We start from the raw sequence: 16744 nt of genomic DNA on the forward strand, positions 1-16744 counted from the left end.
GTGAGGGCAGAATGGTGAATAACTTGCCACTGCAAGTGTGGGTGCCTGATTCCCATTTGAACCACTCACTTCAGGATACACTTTCCCAGGGCCTGAAAGGCTGGAACAGATCCCCGGCAGGCCCACGTACCTTGATGACATCCTCATCCATGGCCTTGCACTCCACCAGCTCTGAGATGTCCCTCACTGTGCTGTTCTCCTCCACCGACACCACCCTGACAGGCATGGCCACCGTCTTCCCCGTGAGGATGGCTGTGTTCAGGAGTTCCGTGTCCTGCCAGAGAACCAGACACACCAAGTCATGGGACAGTCTCCATCCCGTTGGTACCAGGTGATGCTTAGGCATCCTCCTGAGCGTTGGGCCGCTCCTGTTAGACACACTGTGGGACCGTTCTTAGGAACTACATCAGAAGAACATTCTTTGGAACAGAGTCCTAAGAGGGCTTGACTTTTGGCTTGCATGTGACCATCTTCCTTGCTTCCAATAACAATAAAGAACACGTATTCTTTATTTAGTATTGCAGAGACCCAGTAGAGGTGTACAGCAGCTGGGTGACGAAACCAATTTTGAGTATTCCGTGAAGAAAGGTACCAAATTGGGTTGACTAATGCCTGTATCTACCTGCAAAAGATGCTCAGAGCCTGGGAGCATGGCATCTCAAACGGTATGATGACTAATCTCGTTTGTCAACTCGAGAGCCTGGGAAGAGAAGAAAGCTCAACTGAAAACTTGCCTCTGCCTGTGGGGTATTCTCTTGATGGATGACTGATGTGGAAGAGGCCTCGCCCACTGTGGATGGTGCTGCCGCTGGGCAGATGGTCTCAAGGTGTTTATGAAAGTGGGCTGAGCAGGTCAGGGAGATCAAGCCAGTAAGCAGCACTCCTCCAAGGAGTGCTGAAGACAGAAAAGGCAAAGGGGGACAATTTTTAGAGGGGCATGGCCCTGCTGCAAGCTAGCTTTCACCTTGGGTTGCAAACCTCTATACTTCAGAAGGGAGATAGGGTGAGTCCTCCCTCATGTCTCAGAATGTGGAGTAGCTAAGGCTACAAGTGATGCTTTACTCACAGAGGGGCTTCCTTTGTCTGTGGTTGTCTTTTGCAGTGGTGGGCTTGAGAGTGGGAGCCTCCTACAAGCTAGGCAAGTGCTTTGCTACTGAGCCACATCCCCAGCCCATAGGTTTCCTCATTGAAGTGGTTTCTGGTTGTTTGCTTCTGTTTTGATTTGCAAACCGAACTGTCTTTCTCTGCTGTCCCTTGGGAGGCAGCTCCACCACACTCACAGGTGCGCGGCTGCTCAGTCTCTTTGTGTCAGTATTCTGTAAAATTGCAAGCAGACTCTACTGAGTGACAGAGAAAACACTGTTCTTTTGAGTCTGCACGGTGATTACCACCTGCATGCGGTCCTCTTGATGGAGGCACAAAGACGCAAACAGACCTCTGAGTCTAGGGCTCTACAGGCGCCTTTCACCTAGGGCTCAGTTTCCCCCAAGTCCTTCTCCACAAACCCTGCTCTTCTTCAGGGTGACCTTTTGCTTGAAGCAGACACACGTCACAGAGAGGGTCCTGGTAAAAGCCGAGCCCCAGATCCTCACAGTCGGGTCCATCACCCTGCAGATGAACAAGGCTCTGCCTGCCTCTACAGAGTGAACGGGAATCCTGAAGTCAGGTTCCAATTATGGGTGGCCTTGACCGCGGCTATTAGAGATGCTAAGATTACTGGGGGAAATCCCCAAGTCAAGGTCATTACAGGTTGTGCTCAGGCTTGTCTTTCATTTTCTCTCTCTCGGAATGGTCTTCAGCGAGTGGCTTCATTAAGCAGTGTGGTCCCTCATGGGCTAATTGTGATTACTTTCCTAAATGGTTGTTACAGTTTCACAACTGCACACACACACACACACACACACACACACACACACACCATTTTCGTCATCATCATCATTTTACATTAGCCCTTATCTTTGGTAAAGCCTAGTTGGATGTCAGCAATTTCAACCACATCAGTTTCAGGGATTAACATCAGGGATTAACAGTCACAGAAATAAGAAACAAGGGAAAGAAAACCCTTCGCCTGTGAAATAGCCCGGCTCACACTCATGGGAGAAGTGCCCTGTATTTAACAGCCATTGCGCTGGCCAGTTAACTTCAGCAAGTTTGTTGCTATGTGGGCAGAGAGAGTCTGGCATTCTGGATTCTTCCCTGGCTTTTCTATCAACTTCAGAATCACCTGGATCAGATTTATCAAGGTTCTTTGTGACGAGGTGGCTATGTCACTTGTGACTATTTGACATCTCAGAACTGGCAAATCCAGATCACTGTCATTCTGAGTTCCTTTGGAGTACTGTACAGGATAGCACAGATGAGGTGAATAAAATATTTTGCAACGTGCTGGAGGCTGGAAGGAACAAGCCGTGATTCCAGGTCTGGTGAAGGCACAAAGCTAGAATTGTGTATGCTCATGCACACCTGCAGGGGTGCCCGTGTGTGTGCCCATGTCTGTGTGTAAGTGTGTGCATATGTGTGTGTGTGTTTAATACCAATGGAGCAGGCACAAGTTTTGGTTCTTTAACTTCCCCAATACCTTTCCAGTGGGGTACAGTTCCTAATGATGTGGGTAGCATACTAGGTAAGAGCATAGCATCACACTGGTTTCTAAAACCCAGACTCCAGCGGGAGCCCTGGGGAGGCTTTTCACAGGGCCTGGTGGGAGCAGGGATGTCTCCCATCTCCTGCCTTAGACCCAATCCAGAGAAGTGTTACGCTGCCACAGGCCACTTCTCCTCAGTCCATTCTGAACACGGAACAGCTCTGTCTCTGTCTCTCCCTCTTTCCTTCCCTCCCTGCTTTCCATGTGTGGGAGGTGGGGAGTGAGAGACAGAGATCAAGAGAGGGGAGAAAGAGAGAGAGAGCCCTCTGTACGAACACATGCCATCCTGTTGGCTTTATGAGGATCAAACAGGGGCTCATGACTAGGGGGTCAGAGCCTCACGGGGCCATGGAGGTGTCACCACCACCCGGAGGCTTCACCACTACCCAGAGGCTTCAAGCTAATAATTGCCTCTAGGTTTCCCTGTCTCCCCGCTCACAACCCCATTACACACCAGGTAACTAAACTACTCTGCAGAAAAGAATCAACAATGCAAGCATGTTAAAGCATTCCCACATGCTAAGGCATTCTCACATCAACTGCTCTGTCCATTTCTGAACAAATTATATTTTTCTAATCTTTTCTATAAAGAGGATAGAATTACCTTTGATACATTAAGAAGTCTGAGATGCAAATGCACTAAAAATGACAGGGAAGTAACCAGTTGTGCCTGGGGTGCTTATCCCTGGAGTGTCTGTGGGGAGCATCCCCGGGTTTTCTGGAGAGGAGATTCTGGGTGTGAAAGAGACCAGGCAGAGTATGATTCAGCCACGACAAGAACTGAGCCACAGACAGGCTACCAGATAGGCAGAGCAGAGACACCTAACACCAGGTAAGACAATCTAGATCCAGCTAAACCATAGGATAGGAAGCCTATCGGGTTGCCCAGGGTTGGGGTAGGTACTATGTCTGTGGATGAGTTTAGGGCTCCCTTCCTGGCCACTGAACACTGTAGAATCATACAGAAGCTCTGCATGCTGCAATCACATGTATGACAGCACATTCCCAGTTAGGTGGCAGATTCAGGGGTGTCATCATCTAAGCAGGGGGCACCCTGGTCTTCCATGTCCCGCAGGACTCTGTCCGATGACATGGCAGGATTACCAAAAGCACCACAGTTGGATGGTCGCAGTCACCTAGGGTTGAAACATTGGCATCCCCTATGACCACCTGGGGTCATTTAGCGGTGTTGGGGATGGAGTAATTGCTGTGGGCAGTCAGGTCCTCGTCTGACCTTGCTGTCCTTCTGCTGGTCCACTCCTTCTTTGTACCTTGTCTGAGGAGTTCTTTGTCTTTGAAGGAGATTTCTAATGTTTTTTTTTTTCCCAAATCCCTGAAGATGAAACAAAACATAGCCCCTTTGTGAGGGGTCCATAGCCTTCATCTCTCTCTTTTCTTCTTCAATGACCAACTTTTCTTCTAGGACCTCCTGAATGACCTCATCTAGAAGAAGAAAGGTCTTCTCTGGATTCAAGAATGGATGAGTTTCAGACCCCTGCAGCTCTTGTAGGTGGTACAAGAAGGGGAGATGAACCCAATACCAGACGATGCCAATAGGACCTGTAACCCTCCTTACTGGCTGCGCTTAACCTCAGATACATTCATGAGGAAATATCAGTTCACTGTAGTGGGCTTGTGGCTGAGCCTGGCATAGAATAGGTACATCCTATCTCAAAGTTAGACTCTCTTCTCTTCCTGGCTTAAGGCCACTTCTGTAGGCCCTAGTCATCTGGGTCATCCTCATCTCCCATATCAACCTTCCCCACGGCTGCCAGTGAGCACCAGATACCCAGATTTTCCTCTTTCAAGGGACAGCAGCCACTGGGTCAGCAGCACTCACTCGTAGGCTTTTCCTGAACTTGACTCCAGTTCAGATTCACAGGTGCTGGGCCTTATGACTTAGCATCTTCAGGGGACAGAAATCTCCCCACCCTCCACAGAAATTTTTCATGTGAGCTTTCATTCAGTACAGCTTGTAGGGGGAGGTTAGTATCACTCCCACAGAGGAAACTGGGTCCTGGGACACCTCATCTCCTGGCAACCAAGCTACCTGCTGAGGTCCCTCTGTGTGTACCAGTCCCCTGCCCAGTTGATGGGAAGCAGACCCAGCCAACATGGCCACAGTGTGGGAGCACCAATGTCAGAAGACTTTGTTTCTCTGGGAAGTAGCAGAGAAAGGTCCTGACCAAATGAGGCCATTACCTGGACTTCTCTAAGGTGAATGACCTCTTTGTGCCCTCTGCACTGATGACGTTAGAATAACAACGAGCTTATAGATTTCCCTCTGTAGCGGGGAGAGCACTCCACTTAATGTACCACCCTCTCTCCCAGTGTTGTTTTTAGGGTCATTTCATAAAGTCACTGTCATCCCCAAGGACTCTGTCGGGGTCAGGGGCCGGAAAGAGATCAACATGATTCCCTGTCCCCAGGACAAGCTGTGCTCAGTCACACAGGAGCCTTCTGCCTGCATTGTGAATGCTGCTTCTTGTGGCACCAAGGCCCCAGTGTTCCGTGCTGCCGAGGACTCTGTGTCCTGACAGCGAGCATTCCTAGACAGTGCCTTGTTTAGCAGGCCTCTGTCCACTGGCTGCTTTTCCAGCCCTGTCTCAATGAGAGACTCTCCCGCCATTCCTTACTAGCACAGATTCTCTTTCTTCGGTCTTGTTTCTCTTCCAATTTGAGGGCCAGGATCAATAGGATGCTGTGAGGTTGGGCTTGTCTCACTTCCCATTCAGGGAAACAGGCGAGCATCCTTACATGCGATTGGTGTAGCTCTGCTCCCAACCCTTATTCCAACCCCGAGTCTGTATGGATTCCCGTTCAGGAGCACAGTGGGATGGTAGCCGGTCTCCATCCTCCAGCTTAGCTGGTTGGGTCACATTTCAAGAGTCCATTATCTACACAGCATATGAGGTGAGCCCTTTGAGATCAGAATCAGGAGACCCTGTCTCTGTTCTGCTAGAGCATCACGTCTTCCAGAGCCTCTGTCTCCTTCCCTCCCTATCCTGTGCTTTCTTAGTTACTGTGACTTCTTCTCTTCGTCTGTCTTGTTCCTCTAATATGGAATGCTGTTCCCTCACATAACCACAGGACTCTAGCCTCCCTCCCCTGTGCTATCTGGGTGCTGATTAGAATGATCCATCACAATTTTCAATGTGGTATTACTAAGAGATGCCTAAGATTAGTGAAGAACACTTCTGGGTGTGTCTGGGAGGCAGTTCCCAAGACAATCAGATCCTGAGGCCTCTGATTGGTTGACACTAATTTCTGAATGGATTAATAATCTGACAGCATTGTTAGCTGAGAAGTGAGACGTGGTTGGAGGAAGGAGGCCACTAGCGGGCATATCCTGTCCACAGCCCCTACTTGTATACTTTCTCTAGGCTTTCTGTCTGGCAGGGTGTGAGCAGCAGTCCCTCCTCACACATGCCTGCTGCCACGATATTCTGCTTACCTGCATGGGGCTAAGTGACAACCACTGAGCCCTCAGGAACATGAGCCAACAGGATATCCATCCTTTCTCATTTTTTGTCAGGAACTTGAACATGGTCACAAGAGAAGAAATTCACATGGCAGCTATGTTTACCACAGTTCATCAATGGCCCCTGAGATAATTCTATTCAGATTTAGGTCTGTGTCTATCTCCTTCTGAGTCTACAGAAGAAGCACCCCCCACCCCGCCACTTACTTGCTGCTGTTACACTCTGAACACCTGGAACAGCCACTGCTAAAGAACTCTTAGCAACAAACATATGTTCAGAGGTAGAAAAACAAACTGTCTACAAGTCCTTCCAGTTTGAGTTTCCGAACCTACCTAGAGGGCTGGGGTTTTAGCTCAGTGGGTAGAGCACTTGCCTAGCATGCACAGAGCCCTGAGTTCAACCCTCATAAACCAAGCTTGGTGGTGCATACCTGTAATTCAGAACTCGGGAGGTGGAGGCAGGAGGATAATCTGGTCAGACACATCCTTGACTATGTAGTGAGCTTGAGGCTAGCCTGGGATATGTGTGGTCTGGCCATTTGGGATTAGTCTTCTTTGAAGGCTTTGAATGGGGGAGATGATCCTTCGTTGACTTCCCTGAGTATATGTGACCACAATCCTGGAAGAGGCTATTCCATGGTTCTATTTTTGGACGTGAGGTCAGGGCATGGCTCAAGGGCCACAGTCCAAGAACGATGGATGATATAGAGTGACAAGTTACACTAGGACCATGAGTCATAGTCCCATCAAAGCTCCAGGTTTGGCTTGGGAGGTAGGCGATGCAGAAGTTTTACCATGGAAGCAGGGAGGGCAGAAGCCCCCAGGAAGACTGCATTAAGCTTTTTTTTTGTCTTGTGGAGTTTTCAGGGTGACTTACGGAAGCAGGGATCGTTTGAGCCTGGCTGCTTGTTCCCGTAGTTAGAGAACCACACTAGGAATTGACATGCTACATGCATGCATATCAACGTCCTTTCTGATTGGTCAGTGCTACCCTCTGCTTTGCTCTGATTGGTTGGAGCCTGCAGCACGCCATCGGGCAGAATCTGAATATCATTCATTTGTACCTACACAAATAGGAAGTTTCAAGTAACTAGTGGATTTTCTGTTTCTAGAGTGCCTTCTAAGTGGATGCCTTAGTTTGTTGTAAATTATGCAGTAATGGTGTGTGTGTGTGTGTGTGTGTGTGTGTGTGTGTGTGTGTGTGTGTGTGCAGGCTAGAGGTTCATATTAGGTGTCTTCCTGAATTGCTGATATATGTTTGGAGACAGGGTCTTCTGGCCTAGAGCTAGGTTAGCTGGCCTGTGAGCCCCAGCCATCCTCTGGTCTCCACCTCTTCAGTATTGGGATTACAAGTGTACACTTCCACACCAGCTTTTTATGTAATGATGGAGAGCTGAACTTAGGTCCTCATGCTTGGACGGCAAGCATTTTGCAAACTGAGTCAGCTCCCTAGCTCCTAGGGAAAATATTTTGGTAATACTCTGCAAAGATCTTCATTAGCTTCCTCAGGGCATCTGGACAGTCAGGGAAGAAAAGAGTCCCCCTTGTCATCGTGACCCGGTAGGGTCCAGCCACACAGTGCTTTGCACCATCTGTATTTACCACAGGAAGCTAAGCCAGCCTCGTTCCTCCTCTGTCCTGAAGCTTTGCTTTTGTGTCAGCTCCCACTACCGAAGGAATGCAGAGACTCGACAGCGAGCCACTTACCCATCCTTCCCAGGGAGTCGTGGCTGCTCTCCAAAGGTAGCCCAGCAAATTTCCCTCCCTCCCAGAGGACACATGCTAACAGCTCTGTGGGCCTCGCAGCCACACAGCAATAATTCCGGGTCCTGTCTCTGTGGGGAAACCCAACTCCCACCTCATTTACTTCCAATTTATTCATGGTACGAAACTGGGGTGTGGGAGGCAAACTTAACTTAGCTGTCAATTTGCTTCTAAGGCAAGATGGAGAATCTATTCTAAAGCGTGCATTTAAAACAAGAAAGCAATTCAATTTTGCTAGCCACCGTCCGCAAGGTCCGGACCGATAACTGAGCTATTAAACAAGTCATCCTCTGGGGTGGCACATAGAATAAGTTGCAGGAATGTCTCCAAAGAAAGTTCGTTGTTTTGCAATTTTGCCAAGAAAGGAGGCGTTTGGGAAATATGTATTTTATTTTGGCAAAGTTGTGGCCACTTTCTCTGCTTGTGGATTCTTGAACTTCTTAATTGCAAGAATGCTGCTGCTGCGGATGCTGCTGTGGATGCTGCTGCGGATGCTGCTACAAACCAACGATGTTTCCCGGGTGGCCCTAAGGTGGAGTCTGCTCTAGTCATGTAATGAGGGAGGAAGAAGGAAACAGGGGTGTCTGCTCATAGTCCTCTGTCTTGCATAAGACATGATACCTATGTGTGTTCATCCCTAGGTCATTTGCCTTTCCTAAACCAAGGGGAAGAGTCTGTCCAAGGTCCCTTACAGCTAAGGATGGGAAGTTCAAATGATGTGGACCCTTTCTGGTCCTCTTCCCATCTTCCCCCCTCCCCTCTCATCCTTTCCCCATGTATGTCTGTATGATTTTGGAATAAGAACATCTAAATCAATAAAGGCGATCAGCAATAGGCATATTGGGCTGAGTAGTTTTTTGTTAACACAGCCTGGGATGTTACCTAGGAAGAGGGAACCCCAATTTAGAAATTGCCCCCACCACACACATCTGTGGGGGTTATTTTTGTTATTAATGATTGATGTGGGAGGGCCCAGCCTACAAGTGGCGCTGAGCCTATGCAGGTGGTCCTGGGGGCACACAGAAAAGCAGGCTTAGCAAACCAAAGAAGAAAGACAGTGGCAGCATTCCTTCATGGCCTCTGCTTCAGTTCCTGCTTCCAGGCTCCTGTCTTGAGTATCTGCCTTGATTTCCCCTGATGGACTGCGTGGCTTGTAAGACAACCCCCAAGCCCCCCCAAAAAAACAACCAAAATCCTTTCCTCCCCCAAGTCAGTTTTGGACAGTGTTTTATCACAGTGTCCGAAGCAAACAAGGACACATATAGACTCTCAGCTATCCACTCAGTATGTGAGAAGGTGAGGCAGGAGAATTTCTGCAAGTTTTAGGACAGCCTGGTTGGGCTCTAGTGTGAGACCCTGCTGACAGAAAGACAGACAGACAAAGAGCTTTCTTCCCCAGTGTGGGTGTACATATAAAACAGGAAACGGGAGAAGGCAAATTCTTTCCTTCTCTCCCCTCTATCTTTCCCCTTTTCTGTTTCTCAACAGTCAAGGTCCAGAGTTTCTGGGACAGTGCATTGAACTCTCAGTGACTTGTCAGGGCAGAGCCTGGGCCACACACTGCACAGATGCATGGTGGGTAAATTATGGCTGTATTGATGATGCTCTGACATCTGGAGAGGTCCTGGCCAGTCAGCTGGGGAAACAGGCTGGTCTCCAATCTGGACACATGGGGTTCTCCAGTTAATCACGTCCACATTCAAATCTGAAGGATGGGAAGAAAGGGTGCTTCAGCCGGCAGCTCTAGCATTTCAGAGAGGATGTTGGCTAGTGGGAGATGCTTACAGAGTGGTGTAGGTTGGTCATGGTGAGTTGGGAGTTAATGTTTGGGAGGCTATCAGGGGAGTGGCTTTCCAGGCAAGTTTCTTTGTTGTCATTACAACCACATACGGATCCTTCATCATTTGGGGCTTTGGCTGTGGACACAGAAAGGAATAGATGGAAATTTTCTGGAAAGCTGGAAAGGGCGAGTTCAGGGGTGGGTGGACCCAGGTAGGAGGCTGGTTCGGGTGTGGGTAGACTCAGGTAGGAGGCTGGCTCAGGGGTGGGCGGGCTTAAGTACATGTGGGTTTTAATACAGGGTGGACACCATGATTGTACCTTATATCAGGGTGTGCTGATCCTGTGCTTGAGACATGCCTGCTAGGGCATATCAGGTGGTAGAGTATTCCTATACCATGCCAGTCAGGACCGGAAGGATCCAGCTGGCCCCATCTGAGTGGTGCCCAGGGCTGGCTGGGTGGGCCGTGAGCCAGATGTTCATGCAGGGAGCTGGCATGGGATTGAGGAGCTTATAGCTCTGTGCTCTGCCAGACATTCTGTGGATGGTGGCTCCCCTGGCTCTGGAGAGGGTCAGAGAAACCTCCAGGTTCTGCAGACTGTCTAGACCTGTGGACTGCCTCAGCTATACATCAGCAAAGGCCGGGAAACTCCTATGCCTCACACAGCTCAAGGCACTCATTTCCCATTTTAGCATTGCCTCTGCAAAGCTATCCTGAACCCCAGAATCCAACCTGACCATCCCAGTGAAAGTCCAGTATCTGATGCATAAGTAACCATTAACATCACTCCCTAGTGGCAGAGACAGGAAACAGCACATCCTGCAAACAGACTTTCAAATTTTGACAACTTCACACAATATGCCGTTGTATTGTTATTGTGTTTATCCTGATTCTCCTCTCTTGTCTCTCTTCTACCCATGCTGACCCCTTTCTTCTTGGTGGCCCACCATGACTAGATGGCTAAGACTTCCTGAAGATGCCACACGCTGGGCATGGGAACACAAGTGTGCCAGCTAGAAACTTCGGCACCTCCCCTTCCCTTTTTTGGGGGGGTGGTGGTGGTGGCGGGGATCTAGTAGTGATCTTTTCCCTGCTAACACAACTGCAGACCGCACAGCACACTCGAAGAAATGGAGTGACGTGCATTCCCTGGTATTGCTGCTCCTGAACCAGCTTGTATGACTCACTTTCTGTAAAGGGCCCAGACGATGAACTTGAGCATCTGTGCACAGCATCCCACATTTGCCACTTCACAGTCCTAGAGCATCCCATCTCTCAAAGGCTCTTCTGGGCCATTTCCAATTAATCTCTGCTCCAGCCTCAGGCAATCACTGACTGTTCTGTCCCTGTCGTTTTTGCCATTTTTAGAAAATGATCCCCAGAATGCTCAATTTTTAAATGCTTAGTCTCCCGCATCCCAGTTTTTCTTCTCATGTGCGTATGTGTGTGTGCACATACGTTGGCACATAAAAGCCAGAGGACAATGTCAAGTGCCATCCTTCAAGAATGGCATCCGCTTGGTTCACTGACCAAGAACTTGCCAAGTGGACTAGTGGCCAGCAAGCCAGGGCCTCCATCAGCCTCCACTCACTCTCACCCCAGCACTGGGATTATGAACATACATCACAATGCCTGTTTTATGTGTGCTGGGATCAGGTTCAAGTCCTTATGCAAACACCTCATCAATTGCATGATTTCCCCAGTACCTGTTATTGTGGGGGTGATAGGTAGCCCAGGCTAGCCTTGACTTTGCAGAAATCCCCCTGCCTCACCCTTGAGACTTGCTGGAGGTACAGACATGAGCTTCACTCCAGTTTTCTAGAGGGGCACCAGCAGTTATTGCCCTCAGACAAGCAGTGTTTTACCGTCTGGCTACATAGCGGCTCATTAATTCTTTCACTAGTCGAGGTGGACAGTTTATGCTGGGTATGAGAACTGTTGTGTGTTGACATCTGTCTGCCCATACTGCCATGGGCAGCACTATCACCATCCTGGGTCTCTAGGAAACTCAGGACTGTGCTGTGTATACATGGAACACGGGAAGAAACCACCAAGCACCGTTTATTTCCATCACCAGAGCCTGTGTGGTCCTCTTTCTTCTACCATAGCAACACTTGGTCTTACTCAGCGGCTCTTCTATTTCAGCCATGCTTTTGAGTGTGAGATGGCTGGCTTTCTTTTTTAATTTTTTTAGTTTTTGCATTTCCCCAGGGACTAGTGAAATTAAGCCCCTTTACTTCCCAAACATTCCAGATTTAAATTTTGGCTCATGTGCACTTTCTGAGTTCAGATCCCTTAAACCATTATGCTAATATTAAATTTAACCCTTTTTTTAACTTAAAAAATCTATTTTCTGGATATAGGTGTATTTTGCCTGCATGTATGTCTGTGCAGTATGGGCCTGCTTGGTGCCCATGGAACTGGAATTATAGCTGGTTGTTAGCCCCTGTGTGTGTTCTGGGTTCTCCTGCAAGTGTCCCTAATCACTGAACCATCTCTTGAGGCCCCCAAGTTTAGTTTTTATGTAAAGAGAAAATTTAAAGACTCAGATAATGGAGGACAAGGGAACATTTTGGCTCATCACTAATGAGAGACAGGTGAAAGGCAGACAGCGAGACAGACAGCATTCTGAGTCCTAAAATCCACTATATATAACTGGAGATTGAAACCTGGGTTTTGGAGAGTGAAAATTGGGTTTTGCAGGTGCTGTGCAGGCATTAGGCTATATCTCAGCCTTTTTTTTTTTTTTGAAAAAAAAATCCTTCTTATTGAGACAGAGTCTTACTAAACTGCCCAGGCTGGCCTTGAACTCACTCTGGAACCCTGGTCAAACTTGAACTTTCAGTCCTTCTGCCTCAGTCTCCTACATTGCTGGGATCACAGGTTATCACAGATCTACAGGCAGCAGCCTGTAGAAGGCTTGCTATAGAAACCATGACACAATCTTTGCGAGTAGCCATCTGAGTTACTTACTAGAAGTACTTAACTGTCTGCCCTTAGAAGTCCTTGTGGAAACAAGATTTTTTTTTCCAGGTTTTAAAACAGTCACCTGTTGCCCATACCAGCAGATACAGCATTTGAATTTTGAGACTGGGGAGCATGGGATGCAGGCCCTGGCAGCTGAGTATATGACCAAGCTGCTGTTTCCTTGGACATTTCCCAGCTCCATCAGCTGCTCTCTTCTAAAAAAATTTTACTCCACTTTTGCTTGTTAATAAACATGTCTCCGAGGGGCCCGGGAGGGTGAGGCCACACTATGAGGCGCAGGCAGACAGCAGCACCCTGAAACTGCCCCCTCCCCCTCTTCGTCTAAAATGGAGTTTAGGATTCGGGTTCATTCAAACCTTCCAGGAGTTAGGGGAGACAATGCTCAGCTTCCTGCACTCCAACCCCCCATTTGCATTTAATTTTGAGTACAAGCAGTAATCCCAGCGTAAAACCCCCTATCCTACAGAGAACCACACTGTATTAGACAAATAAGCGCCGAGGGACGAGGCGGATCCCTGCCGCTTTCCTGAAAATGATTTAGGGGAACTAGTTTGTGGGCCCTGTGGCTCCTGCAAACTGAGGGAGATTTCTCTGAGGGCTGGTGACAAGGGACCCCCATAATGAGGAGTGGGGCGGCAGCAGGCAGGCTGTGACGCCTGTGATGACCCACTTACGTTTCTTTAAGTTAGCATGCAAGGCATTATGGCAATTTTGAGCAAATGTTGTCTCATTCCTCATCTCCCTCTGAACTTCCTGCCACCCTGAACTGCTGATTCTCCCTTGTCTCCCACGTCTCCCTTCTTCTCTCATGTTCCGGGTGACCTTATACCCCTGGGGCTTACACATCAACTACTGTTTTTTCCCCCATCAACTATTATTTTTTCTTTTAGTAACCTACCAAGTTCAGTTAATGCTGCTCACGGGCATCCATGGAGCATCGGCAACCCACCAGTGACCACGCACCTCCTAAAAAAAACTGCTCCTTTCCCAAGAGGCAATCCACTGCCCCTCGATCCCCTCTCTTTATTTAGGTTTTACTCACGTTTTCGCCCTCCCACCCCCACCTCTCTTACCAGGGCTGGGATCCACATATCACATAGGAGAGGGCACACTCTTTTTTGATATTCTAACCTTGTGTTATCTCAGCATTATACTTTGCATGTTCATCCATTTTCCTGCACATTTTGTGAGGTATCTTTTTCCTGGCAAATGAGTAAAATTCCATTGTGTATAGGTCCCACATTTTCCTTATCCGTCGAGGCGCGTGTTGATGGACGTCTCGGCTGACTCCCTTTCCTGGGTATTCTGACAAGGCCAGCAAGGCACACGGATGAGTGATGTCTTCGCGATGGGGTATGCCGTCGTCTGTGCACGTGCCCAGGAGTGGGGTAGCTGGGTCACACGGGAATTCCAGTTTTAACTGGGAGGGGGGAATTCTCCCAATCGATTTCCACAACTGCCGTGCTAATTTGCACACCACCCCCACCAGTGAGTAAAATCTCTTCTCTCCCCACATCCTCTCCAGCATTGGTGGTTATATTTCTTGATGTCAGCTACTCTGACTAGGGGAAAAGGTTGTCTCAAAAGTGTTTTAATTTGCATTTACCTAATGACCAGGGATGTTGACCACTTAAGAAAAAAAAAACTTTTTATCCATTAGTGTCTCTTATTCTGAAAACTGTCCATTTTCTTAGCCAGTATGTTAGTTGGCAGTGTTTTTCTTTTTTTTTTTTGATAAATTTTCAGTTCTTTTAGAATTCTGAATATTAATCCCCATGGCTGAATTACAGCTGGCAAAGATTTTTTCCCATCCGGTGGGCCGTTTACTCTGTCAGAAGTGTAATCTTTTTAATTTCACAGTGTCCCACGTGCAGATCCTGGGACTGGTTCCTGTGCTGTAGAACTTGTAGGAAAGCTCTCGCCTGCACCCATGTCTTAACGAGCATCACTTAAGTTTTCTCCTAGCGGCTTTGATGTTTCAGGTTTAAAATTGAAGTCTTTGATTCACTTTATGTTGATTTTGGTACAAAATAAAAGACACAGTTTTAATTTCACGTTTTTTTTCCTTGCAAGTGGATATTCCAGTCTCGCCAGCACCATTTGTTAAATAGATATTTCTACACTGTATATTTTTGACACCTCTATCCTTTCCTCACCCTGCAGGCCCAAAGTCTAAACATACAGGGGGCACACTTTCAGCAAAGATCCATGGGAGAATCTTTCCTTGCCTGTTCCAGCTGCAGTTACTGGCCAGAAATCCTCAGCTTGTGGACGCCTCCTTCCAATGTCTGTGGTCTTGGTGACATCTTTTTGACCCTTATGAGTACATGTAGGTTTAGGGCTCACCATCACCCAGTGTGCTCTTCCCTTGCTCCTCATCTGTGTCCCATCTGGAAACGCCTGATCTACACATCTGGAAACGCCTGATGTACACATCTGGAAACACCTGATTTACACATCAGCCACAGGCAGCACGGGTGAGGACTTGGACTCATCTCTGAGGTGCAGCACCCACCAGACTGCAAACCTCACAAGGTTCTGGGAAAGGCTGTCTGTGGCTACCGTGTTATTACAGAGAGGCAGACGTGGATTATACCCCACCTAGGCGGGATGTGGGAGGCTGACAAGAGGGTGTGTGCAGCAGGACAGGAACCCAGGTGGTTCCTTCTGGAGGATGGGTTCCAGCCAGGGGCTGTTTCATGGTCACTGACCCTCAGAGGGTGCACTTTTCTGTTTCTTGATTTAACCTGATTTCCTCTGAGAGTGGAGCACTTAGACATGTACACTGGGTATCTGTGATCTCCCCCGCTTCTTTTCATTCAGTTTCCCCCCTTGTCTTCCTTCCTCCTCCTCTTCCTCCTACTCCTTGTCCCACCTCCTCCTCCCTCTTTTCTCCTAACTTCTTTCCTCCCCCCTTCTCCTCATCTTCCTCATTCCTCTCCCCTCCCCACCTCATGTTTTTGAAACAACTGTATCGAGATGTCACTAGTGGGGCACATGTATAGTTAGTGTTGTTTGGGGGAATCAGAGCTGTGCCACCCTCTCTACAATGAGTTTGAGTGTATTTTATCACCCCACAGATATTTTGCCTCCTCTGACTGTTACTCCATCCTCCCCACCCTGGGCTGTCACTAAGTCATTCTTGGTGTCTGTGGATTTGTTGATTCCTTTCGCTTAGGATGATGGTTTGGAAGCTCAGCCTTACTCTAGCACATGCCTGCAGTCCATTTTTTTAAACTGCCAAATGATTGCAATGCTCTTGAGTTGAGTGGTACAATTGCCGAGCGGGGATCATAAACTCAAATGGCCATATCACCGAGCGCTTCCTAGGATCCAAGCTCTGTTCTAATTACACACATTATTTCAATTGAGATGACTTCAGGGGTTGGACAGGAAAAACAAACGGGTCCACTGTACTTGGGGAAAATCGTCACAAGTGCTGGCTCAGTCCTGGTCCAGGGAGGGTGGGGCACAGCTTCCACTCAGCAGTGCTAATGGCTGCCTTGTGGGTTATGGATTGCCAGGGACTCTGTGCTTTCCAAGAGAAGCCAGGGTTGGGTGTGGTGGCTCCTAACCTTAACCCCAGGAGAGGCAGGCAGATCTCTGTGAGTTTGAGGCCAGCCTGGTCTATAATAGTGAGTTCTAAGACTATATAGAGAAACCCTGTCTCAAAAAACCAAAAGATGGGAGTGTGGGGGGAGAAACAAGCTGTGTTTGTGTGCAATCTTTCAACTGGTAAATACAGACAGCAAAAATTCATCTTAAGGCAATTCAGACAAAGACTGACTTCTCTACAGCTACCTTCACTTCTATAGCAATGGCTTAAGGTGACAACACTGGGTCACACATATCCCATGAACAATCTCATTGTCAAGCTGGGAAACCAAGATGGCCTACTCATTCAGGTTTACATAGATCATCCTGGCCTTAAAATCAGAAACACTGTATCTCAGGAACCGCCTCAGGGCCTAGCAAACTGGAATGGTTGGTCCTGTGAGGTCACAGTTCGTTCCTCTGAGGAGTCCATACCTGAGGTATTGTGGCTGCTCATTTGTGGACATGTACTCAGAGTAAATATTTGAACAG

At 48.2% G+C, this 16744-nt stretch overlaps 1 protein-coding gene across 2 annotated transcripts in view; it reads right to left on the reverse strand.

The window, feature by feature from the left end:
- Tmem132c (transmembrane protein 132C) overlaps nucleotides 1–16744 on the reverse strand; it is a 301046-nt gene that overhangs the window by 21693 nt on the left and 262609 nt on the right. For both annotated transcript variants that reach the window (XM_050146639.1, XM_050146638.1), the window contains exon 5: nucleotides 131–274. In XM_050146639.1, the coding sequence (XP_050002596.1) occupies nucleotides 131–274 (144 nt within the window). The remainder of the gene's footprint in view (nucleotides 1–130; nucleotides 275–16744) is intronic.

Source organism: Alexandromys fortis, unplaced genomic scaffold (genome assembly GCF_014885135.2).
Source record: "Alexandromys fortis isolate MF-2015 unplaced genomic scaffold, M_Fortis_MF-2015_v1.1 scaffold_56, whole genome shotgun sequence".
NCBI lineage: Eukaryota > Metazoa > Chordata > Mammalia > Rodentia > Cricetidae > Alexandromys > Alexandromys fortis.